This window comes from Mauremys reevesii, linkage group 4 (assembly GCF_016161935.1).
Source record: "Mauremys reevesii isolate NIE-2019 linkage group 4, ASM1616193v1, whole genome shotgun sequence".
Classification (NCBI taxonomy): domain Eukaryota; kingdom Metazoa; phylum Chordata; order Testudines; family Geoemydidae; genus Mauremys; species Mauremys reevesii.
In genome coordinates, this window is record NC_052626.1 from 62,247,088 (window position 1) to 62,258,877 (window position 11,790).

Below are 11,790 nucleotides of genomic sequence, written 5' to 3' on the forward strand. Positions count from 1 at the left end.
TTTAATTATATACCAGTGCACCTAGTAGCTGCATTTGATATTATGTGATTGTATAGCAGCTAACACCCCCCCGTGCAATCCACAGCATATTGGTATTTTACTCCTTTCTTATGTATATGTATTAAGATATGATCTTGAAGTATATGAACACATACTAGTTGTTGCCATAAGATTCCTGCTTCGCTCACTGTGTTGAACAAGAGCTAAGATGAGGTGGATCAAATTTCACTTTGGGTGGATAACTTCAGCTCACACCCACATGAACAGGAAAAAAGAGACACTGTTGGAGGCTGATGGTCTTCTTCAAACATCACAAGACTGGTCTGACTAATAAGCATGTGCATAATTATAAACTTAAAGGCTACCATCAAACAAAACATTTATAAAAACTACAGGTGAAAGGCAACGTGTTAATGCTGATGAAACTGTGAAGAAAGTGAATCTCCTTGATACTCTATGTACATTGAGCATAGCAATTCATGAAAGAATACACGTGACCGAGCTGTTTTTAAAAGGCTAGATATTATTTAATTTGTGTGATAGTGAGAACAAAACCGAAACAAATGGCTTTAATCAGTAATGTCATATGATCCTCTTATGAGTGGCGAGGATTTTATGGATTTTGTTAACATGGATGCCAATGAAACAACAGGAGATTTTATGGATGAAAAGGTACTAGGCACTCTAAAGAGAACAGATGCTGAAAATAAACAGATAGATGAGGAGTTACACTGATTGCCCTAAGCTCACAGCAGTATCTTTGCATTTTCTCCACAACAGTGAAATGGAGCCAGAAAAGTAGACTAGTCAGTGTGTGAGTAAAACTATTAGACAGAGAGTCAATTCACAGAGCAGACATTCTTGACTTAAACCAGAATTACTGAAGTTTTAAAAGATTATTTCCATGCTCATTTACTGTGCTGTCATTTTTATTATGGCTTTTAAATGTGTATATTATGTATAGTATTTCATAAAATACCATGAACTGTCCTTTACTTAAAACAAATACCTAGGTCATGACTCAATTAACTTTATTTCCTGGGATGGCTATCTAATTGGAATGAATCAGAATCCACCAAAGCATCCCAGGTTAAACAACTCGTGGTCTGGCCAAAACACGAGAAAGCTTTCGTCACTCCCAAGTGGTAGAAGATAGAGCATTCAGGAGGATTAGAGCAACAAGGCGGGTGAGGTAATATTTTTTACTGGACTGACTTTTGAGAGACAAGTTTTCAAGCTTATGCAGAGCTCTTCTTCAGGTCTGGAAAATGTATTTAGGGCTTGGCTACACTTGCAGATGTAGAGCGCTGTGAGTTAAACCCACCTTTGTAGAGCGCAGTAGGGAAAGCGTTGCAGTCTGTCCACACTGACAGCTGCTTGCGCACTGGTGTGGCCACATTTGCGGCACTTGCAGTGGCATTGGGAGCGGTGCATTATGGACAGCTATCCCAGCATGCAAGTTTTTTTATTATTATTATTTATTATAAGTGATTGCAATGTGCTCTTCAAATGAAGGGGGTGGAGTGTGACAGGGAGTGTGTTGTGTGTTTGTGGGGGAGAGAGAATGGGTTTTTGGGGGGCTGAGAGCATGTCAGCATGCTGTCTTGTAAGTTCAGACAGCAGCAGACCCTCCACCCCCGCCTCTCTCTCTCTCTCTCTCACACACAGCATTTCACACTAATGGCTTGCATGCCGGCTGTCAGAAATGGAGCTTTGAACGGGCATTTCTGCTTTTCTACAGGAGTTCAAAACAATGACAAGAGTGGCCACTTGACTTAAGGGGATTATGGGACATTTACGGAGGCTGATCAGAGCGCAGTAACTCAACACCTTGTTCACACTGATGCCCGTACATTGTAGCCAAGGCGCAGCAAATATTATTCCTCTCACCGAGGTGGAGTACCAGCAGAGTAGCTGCGGAGACAGAGCGCTCTACATGCCTTGCCAGTGTGGACGAGGAGTAAGTTAGGGCACCTGAGGCTCCTTTATTGTGCTGTGACTTGAAAGTGTAGCCAAGCCCTTAGTATCACAGCTAAATACAAGGCGGAACAGATTGTTAGCATAAGTAGTTGACACATATTTCAGGGGATCATTAAAGGTAAAGTAGCCTGTTAGCACCTTACTAGTCAGAGGGGAAAAGGGTCGGGGAAAGATGGAGGGGGGAGGGATGGTGAGTTATAGATTGTTATAATAAGCCATAAATCCAGTATCTCTGTTCAGTCCATGACTTTTACCGTCTAGCAAAGTTATGAATTTAAGCTCCCAGGATCATATTTCAAAGGAATTGTGCATGTTTCCTTTGAGGATGAGGTCTGAGAGATCAGATATGGAGTGATGGCTTTGCGAAAAGTGTTCACCACAGATGATAGGGTATTTTTGTCTTTATCATTTTTCTGTGTGAACTCATTCAAAAGTCTGGTGATTGTCTGGTTTCACCCACATAGTTGTTATTGGGGCATTTAGTGCACTGGATGAGGTACATGACATGTTGCGATAGGCATGTGTAGAACCCATGGATCTTGAAAGAAGTGTTGAGTGGGGTGTTGATCATTGTAGCAGAGGAGATAGGTCTGCAGGTTTTCCATCTGTTGTTCTGGCAGGGTCTGATGCCGCTTTGAGTTAGTGTGGCCTTGTCTGTGAAGATGATGATCTGGGAGAGATTGGGGGGGGTTGTCTGAAGGCCAGAAGAGGGGTTTCAGGAAAGATTTCTTTCAGGAAGATGACTGTGCTTGGGATGGGGACTGGGTCTGAGATTGTTTTCTCCGCCTCACAGCTGCATGCAAGGCCTGAAGAATCAAGTTTTCATTATTCTGGATGTTGTAATTGGTTAGTTTCAGCAGCTTGTTGAAATCTTGTGCCTTCAGTGAGACTTCCCTTGTAGAATATGGGGAATAGAAACTGGAGACATCAACTTTGCCCAGTTCTATTTCTGATGCACTGCGTTCCACACCTGGGGAATGAAAAAAACAGAAACAATGGGTTTCACTACTGAGTCCCTGTTGTACCTCATGGTACATACCCATCTAATACACTACGTCAAGAACAGCCCAGAGGGTGCTGACAGATTTAATTGCCAATCCAGTACTTTGATCTCTGGAACATTGGTGAGGATGAAGAGACTGCATTGCTGTCAGCACCTCCTACTGTCCAGTCCATGAAAAGTCATTTATAGGGGTCTTACAGAGGACTGCATGTCTACCACCCAGTCTGGAGAGGAAGAGGTTTCAGTGACAGTGAGGAAAAAATAAAACGGGACGTTGAGAGCAGGAAGAAGTAGAAAACTGGTATCTCCAGAAATGATCATAAAAAGAAAAAACTGTGATTCATCCAGTAGTTTTGCAACATAAACAACCACCTCCTCAAATGGCCCACAGTATAAAGTACAAACAGCCTCCTCCCATGTCTGCTTCACCCCATCAGAAAAACCTTCCCAACAATCATCTGAAATCAAACAACTGCTCAACTTAAAAGATATGCCTTGTGCTGTACTCTAAAGGCTGTAAAACTTGGACTTTGGAAGATGTCAACAAGGAGCACTTTTCCTCCAGACCTCAGTTGTGTGTAGAACCCATAGCCAGATCCTAAAGTCTTCAAGGTTTTATAAATGAAACCCCGCACCTTGAATTTCCTCCACAGTGCACAGGAAGTCAGTACAATTCACAGACCACAGGTATAATGTGCTCATGTGAGCTCACTCCACTGAGCAGATGGCCCACTACATTTTGTACTCGCTGAAGTTTTTGAGTGGTCTGCAAAAGTATCCCCAAGCACAGCACAGTGCATTAGACTGAGCAGGAAGTGACAAAGATATGAATGATGGTGGCTGACTCCATATCAACAGAGAAAGGCCACGTCATCTTAACTAACTACAGACACAAAAAATAGTGGCACATACCCACATTCATATGATTAACTTATCCTTTTTCAACATGACACAGTTACCACTACTCCCTCATAATCCATGGGTAGATGACGGTCCAAAAGTATCCTAAAACTGTGAATTGTTGTGGCCAATAGAAAGAGCAGTGGAGATTAGTATAGGAACATAATTTTGTTTCAGGGAAAAAATTGTGAAGGGGTACAATTGTTTTCTATGTCATCAATTGACACTTAATACCAGTTATACAACAAGGTGAACAAAAAATTCTTTTCAAATGCTTAATCAACTCTAATGATTCTGAATTTGCTCAGAAATTCTGCTCTGCTTCTTGGATCTATTGCAGTCTGCTAATCAGTTTCACCTCCTTCTTATCCAGATACCTGTCTGAGGCAAACCCTGGAAAAACAAGAAAACTGCAGTACCCAAATCTGATGAAAAAAGTTGTATAAAGCTGAGTAACACCAACATATGGAGAGAATTACAACCTCAAATGCCTCACCTTTTCTCACAGCTGCCTCAAGTAACTTACATGTTGAACACATGATTTATACTGAAAGCCTAGCTCTAAGCCATCCAAGACTTAAATAATTTGTGCTGGCCTTCCAAATTGTTCAACAAAGGCCTAAAAAACAAGTCATGGAATAAAAAAATATTGTAAAAGTGTCTGAACCTATATTAAACTGAATGTTTTCTATAACCTCAATGTTAAACTTTTGCGGTCTTGATTAATTGACACTAGTACTTGGTGAGATAACACCAAGTTTAATGTGAGACTAAAATAAGGGTTGTCATATGGAACAAATGAGTAGAGCTGGTGAAATTTTTCAAACAATCTTTTTTTCGGTGAAAAAATCAGACTTTGCACCACGGAAACATTTCATGAATTCGCAAAAAATTCTCTGAAATGTTCATATTGGAGAAAAAGTTTTGATATTTTTGAACTGAAACATTTTGATTTTTTGATTCAAAACCATTTTTATTTTAAATGTCCTTTATTTTCACTTTTTAAAATTTAAAAATGAAAAAAGCTTGAAATTGAAACAAAATAGTTCATTTCAGATGAAACATTTCATTCAGCTTGAATTTTTTAAAAAAAAACTTTTCAATGTGTCACAAATTTTGAAAAAAAAATGGTTTTGGCTGAATCCAAAACAAATTTTTATTTTTGAGTTTTTGGGAATTGCCAGAAAACTGAAAATTTTTGCCCAAACTCTATAAATGAGTGATATTACTGGCTGAAAGTGGTCATTTAGAAGTCAGTCATGTTGAAAGTAGAAAAAGGGACCCAGACAAGAGAGATGTTTATTGGTGTGAAATAAAACACAAAACTCTAGAGAATGAACAGGCTGCTCATGCTGACTGTAATGCAATGACTGACTGTTGTTTACTTACCAGGTGCTATGTATCTTTGGAAGCTGTCGTTCACAAGTGGGAAATAAAGCAGTATGGGAGCACCTGGGGTCTCTGCATCTTCAAACATATAACACTCCTTTAGATTCTTCCTTTCTTCCTCATTCAACACGGGCTTAGGAAATGGGATTCCTTGCTCTGAGAAGTATGTGGAGGCCCGGTCCAGAGGCTAGATCAACATAGAATGGAACAAACATTAGAACCAACAAACAGACAAAAGTCAGGATGGGGATTGTACTGGGATGCCAGTAGGAATGCGAGCGACTGGAGACACATGGGTTACATTAAAAGGGTTGCTGACAATACATTTTACTTTGTTCCTTGGAGGGCTGTCCAAAAATAATCTTACTGCACAAAACAGGAAAACACTTAGTACAGATTGTAAAGACAGTACAAAATTATACTATTCATTTAAAGACACAAGTGGCCAAGAGAGTTGTAAAACAGGAATTTGACTGGGAACAACACAGCAAGAATTCAAGGGCAAGAATGGTGTTACCGAAGATAATGTCTGCATTTAAATATAGATGGGTCAGAGAGGTGACCTGCAGATCTGGTTTAGACTCTGTTTTAGAGTTTGTGTTTGAGGACAAATCAGAAGCAGGACTCTCAGTCAAAATCTGACTCTAATGCACTGAAATCTAGTGAGCAGTTCTCATAAAACAAGCCTGACATTTAAATGGGAACACCAACAAGCATGTGAAGAATTTTTTCATTCATTAAATCACACTTGGATAACTCAAGAAGTAAATAAATAAAGAAGACCAAATCAAGTTTTATCAAACTTTTTTTTCAATCACATGTGGACTGAAAATGAACTTTCAAACCCTAATGACTGTCAGAAAGTTGAATTTGTTCCTTAAGATACGGGACAGGTTTCTAATGGAAGTGGCATCTCAACCATTACTACTGCTTAGTGCCACACCACACAATGCTTTAATTAAATGTAGCACATAGACCATTGTTCCCAAAACAGGGATACATGCCACTATCTACAACGTAGTTCAAATTAGATCAAGATTTTTCCTCCTGGAATCACCTTTCTCTTCTAATATTTAAAAGTAGGAAGTTACTAACACTGGCTAATAAAGACTTACAGACAACTGGCCATTACTGAAGAAAACAAAGGAGAAGCTGTCTGCTCTTACCATTGTCTGTGATCCTCCACTGTAGTTTAAATGCAGGATGACATCCACTTTCCTCTCTGGTCTCATAAGTGGTGGGTAACTGGTATCAAAGAAGAATGCAGTATCTACCAGCTCCAGATGCTCTGCAGTGTGTCTCAGTTGATTAGGCAAAGAGTCTAGCATAGTGTCTGAAAGGTAAGTATTTCTTATAAATGAACTATTGCAGGATCAAATCTGCTACCTCTTGAATTTCAAGGGTCAGACAGAAAAGAGAAGTACAGCTTCTGTCTCGCCCAAGGCATGCACAATTTCCTTTGCTTTGTGACAGCTATACCACTATAGCTTGCCCGTGCCATACAGCAGTGGTTCTCAACATTTTTTGCACTGTGACCCCATGTCACAAGAGGGGAGAGTTTCAGGACCCCACCTCCATCATTTGGGGACCCTTTTTTATCTAGGCATAAAGAAAAGGAAAGTTGTTAAAATCTAGCTGGAGCTATGGAACTCCCTTTCTCACTCAGGCTGAGAATCCATGCTTTGACAAGGGTCCTCTCGGATATAGATGGTCATTCCATTTCTGGCATCCTCCTATTACTTCACCCCAGGCTCTGGCTCTAGTAGCAGCCTCTCCTCTGTTGAGAAGGCATTTCTTCTGACCGTCCATTCAGTCTCTTCTGTCTGTTCATCAAAATCAATGAAGCATGCCAAACCTGAGAGAGCTTTTCCATCTGACCTACAGCAAAATGAGTGGGGTCCCACTAAAGCAATTCTACTAAGCACTTTCAGCTCCAAACAATTCAAAAGATGAATCAAATAGTTCTGTTAAAAATTAGCTTCAAGTTTTGCGATTTCGGATGAACGGATTAAAAAAATGAAGCTAATTCATTCTCCCTGTCCTAGTCAGGATGCATGAGTTAAACATAAAGCCCATTCAGTTCTCTCCAAGACATGCAAGTTTCCCTCACTAAATTCCAGACCCCCAAATTATCTCAAAGGAAGCCATTCAGAATTGAGTGGCAGTACTATACCTTTCCATTTAGAAAACTGCTCATGCTGTGTGTACTCGTTGTGCATCTGGAAACCCCTTAAGAAACTGTGGTACTTTGATACTGCTGGGCGATCCGTTAAAATATCTCGAAGTGCATTGGAAATGCCTCCTGCAGGAGTGTACATGCAAGTAGCCATCTCATGTGGCCTCTCAGGTAGATCAGGTTCTTCCTCTGAAGAAAGGTGGTAGAAATATCATAAATTATCCATGTCGTAGGGGCAGGTGGAGGGGGAGGTGTGGAATAGTCTTCTGCAATAGTAGTAATAATAATAATTTATTATCTATATAATTTTCTAAACGTGCACCTAAGGTCTGGATTCAAAGCCCACTGAAGTCAATGGGAGTCTTTCAACAGACTACAATAGGCTTTAGATCAGGACCTTAAGGCACCTTCAGAATGAGGGCTGAGATTCAAATTAGACAACGTTGTCATGATATTCTTTTCCTTGGGGGAAGCAATTGGAAGAACTGGCCCAGACTATTTCATTTCCCTTGATCTGAATTTTCTGAAGACCATTTGTGACACAGTTTCACTGCCTGTGTGGTATATTGGATACATGCACTCAAAACTGAAGGAGGGCTCATTTGTAAAGGTCCAAATAAAATACATACGTATACATTACAAAAAATAAAACAACAACATTCAAATCCAGTAGGCCTCAAGCCCATATTAATAGTGTCCTGGACCCAGCAAAACTAACATTTCCCTCCCCTGCTCTACTTACTCCCACAGCACCCCAACTCTAAGGGCAAGTCTACACTTAAAACACTGGACCAGCACAGCTGTAGCACGTCAGTGAAGACACTACCGACACCAACGGGAGAGGTTCTCCTATTGGCATAGGTACTTCAGCTCCACCTTCACAAGAGGCAGTAGCTATGTCAACAGGAGAAGCCCTCCTGTCAACATAGCACTGCCTTCACCAGGGGGTCATGTCAGTTTAATTGGATTGCTCAGGGGTGGAGTTCATATACTTATGAACAACATAGTTATAACGACATAATTCCCTAGCATAAGACCTAGCTTAGGAAAACTGGGGAAATAGACGGACTTTGTAACGTGACCTCAAAGCCAGCAAATGCAGAGGAAAGGGGAGGCAAATTGTAGAGTCAAAGACCCCTCATTGAAAATGCCCTGCTATCAGCCCCACCCATTTACATCCAAAGGTGTTAGACTGTACAGTCCTGATGACCTTAGTTGCCGCTGTTTCACACAAGGAATAAGGTAGTGTCCAACGTAGTCCAGGGAAAATGTTTAGCGTAAAAAGTAACATTTTGAATTACATCTGGAAACGAACTTGGGGGCTAGCAGAGATTCCAGAACACAGGCAAAATATGCTTTATGTGGGAAGCAACACTAAGTGCTTTCCTGCATGAACACTAAGTTCAGTAGAAGAAATTCTCCTTCCCAGTCCTTATGAGACAACATCTTGAGACTACCTCATTTTTTCTTAGCTCCTTTTCATTAGGCCCTACACTATGGCAACTCTCCCTCACCTAAAGAGTATCTTATTATTGCTGCTTCAGGATCAACAAAGAGAGTGCAACACCAGGCACTGCTTACCTTTCCTGGTCCTGCCCTGGCCCTGAGAATGAGCACACTGCCAATGTTGGTATAGTTCTCACATCAGATGAGCATACAGGAGCAATCAAAACAAAATGGAAGGGAAAGCCAGATTTACCTATTTCAGTCACTCTGTCTTGGGTCCATCTGTGCCAGAAGTCCTCTGAATTGTCAGCTGCATGCCATGCATCCAAGAGATTCTTGGAAAACACACTACTCCACATTCCTATCAAGAGGAAGAGATTTAATAGCAACATATGAGTCCAAGTGAAGACTGATGCATTTGTAGTGAACACGACCTTTTGTCCCTCCCCACAAATCTGTTTCACATTTCTTTCTAATTTTAACATATAGCCCGGGCTTCTACAACTAGATTCTTAGAGCGGGAAAAGAAGGATGTAAAGCAAGTCTCTCCTGAGGGTGCAACATCTGCAGTTCTTATATGAGTTAAATTTGCAAAGCTGATTTGCACCCATATTTATAATCACTGTAAATTATCAAAATAAGAGACCTCCAAAATTGGACTATCGCCTAGAATATTGGCACATTCCTCAATCCAGCTTTTGCTCCTCAGCTGTTGGAACTCTGTATTTCAATGAGAAAGATGGTTCAAAAATGGTAAAAACTTCACAGGATATTTCAAAGTTGTTTCCATTTCCTAGGGTTTGACCTGGAACAATTTCTTTTTCTTTTTCCCTGAAATATGTCTTGACAATTTTGAATTTTAATTTGTCCCCTTTCTCTTTTTCCCCTCCCTTTTTGTCACTGAATGCAGCAGAATAAAAAAATCTCCAAAGTCAGGCTCCCCCATTCCCAACTTATTTTGGGTTTTTTTCCTTTTGCCATTCTGTAACTTTTCCAAAGTGGAAAAAGTCTTGAAAAGTTACAGAGTGGCCAAAGGAAACATAGAAAAGAAAAGTAAAAAAAGTGTGTGGGGTGAGGGAGAACCCTAGATATCATTCATTATACTGCATTCAGTAGCAAACAGAAATGGAAGGGTGGAAAAGTGGGAGGGAACACAGTTCAAAATATTTAGTTTGATAAAAACCTAGACAATTAAAAATACATAAATGACCTTTTTCAAAAGTCTTTGTTTGAATAGAAAGGCATTTTAATCAAAAAAATATTCAAATGAAAACTCTCTAATCAGCACTAATTCAGGGAATCAGCCACAGAGGTCATCCTTAAAGGTGCATGGGACACAGTTTTCCCATCCCACAAATATTTTTGAGAGTTCACATTTTTTCCCCCATTTCTGAAAGTCAAAAATCTCAAAAATATTTGCAAACCAAAATTCCAATTTTTCCACCACTTCAGGTCAGGTAAAACATTTTGTTTGGATAATTGTGAAATTTTGCATTTTGATTTCAACTTTTTTCTTTTATTAGGCCCTTCCCCCATCTAATTAGATTACATTTCAAAACAAAAATCATTTTGAAGCAGAAAACCAACATTTTTTGTATAAAAAAATGACAATATACTTTCCCATTTTGACAATTTCCAACTTTTTTTTTCCGTTAAGTCAGGAAATTTGTCAAAATTGACCCTGTTTCACAGTTTCAGTTTGGACAAATCAGCATTATTCAATGAAAACAATTTGTCAAAAAAAATTCTGAGGTGCTCTAGTTCTTATCTCTCTAACTGCCAGAAGATAGCAGACTTTCTGTATCTCTATTTATTCCTTTTTTTTTTCAAATTTCTGTGGATATATAATTTTCTTTTATACCTTGCTTCTCCAGCTTCTTTCGTAACCCCCCGTTTGCTACTATATATTGTTTATTCATGTAACTATTCTTTAAATCCTTGACGAGATATTGGCATACAGTATGAATGAAAGACATTACTACTGGGCTTAGCCCAATAAATAGCAGCATGTCTATCTTTTCAGTGTTATCATGCTGTATTCCTCAGGGTTATAAATCAACAATAGAACTATGCCCTAAGGGGCTGAACTGTAGAGATTTGGAATATAAAAGTGTGTGATGTTTTCTGCAAACTCAGGTGTTAAAGGTGTATAAAATCTCATATCTGCTCTGAATCTATCATTTGGAATCACAAGAAAAGGAAACCAAGTGCAACTGTTTAAAACACTTGGGAAGATTTAGAATTACATTTAACTTTATCTGCTGCTCATTAAGATATAGAAACATTTTCTGCAATTAATACTACACCACTACAGCCAGTCACAGAACAGTGGCTTGCCAGGCACTGGTTTCCATTGCTATTAGTGTTCTTATTAGGTAAACACTTTCCCAAGTGAATAAGACACCTTGCATGAAGCAGATCCGAGATTCTGGGAGCTTCTTCATCAGCCGGCCCATGAAGAACTCGCTTCCAAAATCCTCCGCACGAATAAAGGCTCCATATTTCAGGAATCCCACCTCATAGGGAGTGAACTCCACCCACTCTGCAAACAGAGCCATAAAAAACTATTTAACTGCAGTGGGTAACTAGACATGGTGTTAGCCAGCAGGTAAAGAGAGTGAAAAGTAGAATAAACCTTCTGAGTTTCAGCTTTTTCAAGGTGAACTATGTTATAGGAACCACCATTGTTTGTAACTAGCCATTTTTATTTACTGTGAGTGCCACTGAAGGACCTGGAGAGTGATTTAGGACTTAACAAATGGAGAGGGTAGCTCTGTCCTCAAAATGGGCCAGACAGTGGCCTTAATTCATTTTCAATTTACATGAGCTTTGTCACCGGAGGCACAAGGTCCACCCAGTCTGGGAGTTGTGGCAGCTCAAGGAACCCCAAACCCCT

At 39.8% G+C, this 11,790-nt stretch overlaps 1 protein-coding gene across 1 annotated transcript in view; it reads right to left on the reverse strand.

Moving 5' to 3' along the window:
- Positions 1-2,342: 2,342 nt before the first annotated feature.
- LOC120404532 (cytosolic phospholipase A2 epsilon-like) overlaps positions 2,343-11,790 on the reverse strand; it is a 44,453-nt gene continuing 35,005 nt past the window's right edge. Inside the window, exons 16-21 of the mRNA XM_039537266.1 lie at positions 11,299-11,436; positions 9,148-9,255; positions 7,446-7,637; positions 6,439-6,605; positions 5,273-5,459; positions 2,343-2,950 (exon numbers count right to left, since the gene is read on the reverse strand). Coding sequence (XP_039393200.1) covers positions 2,712-2,950; positions 5,273-5,459; positions 6,439-6,605; positions 7,446-7,637; positions 9,148-9,255; positions 11,299-11,436 — 1,031 coding nt within the window. The 3' untranslated portion in view covers positions 2,343-2,711. The remainder of the gene's footprint in view (positions 2,951-5,272; positions 5,460-6,438; positions 6,606-7,445; positions 7,638-9,147; positions 9,256-11,298; positions 11,437-11,790) is intronic.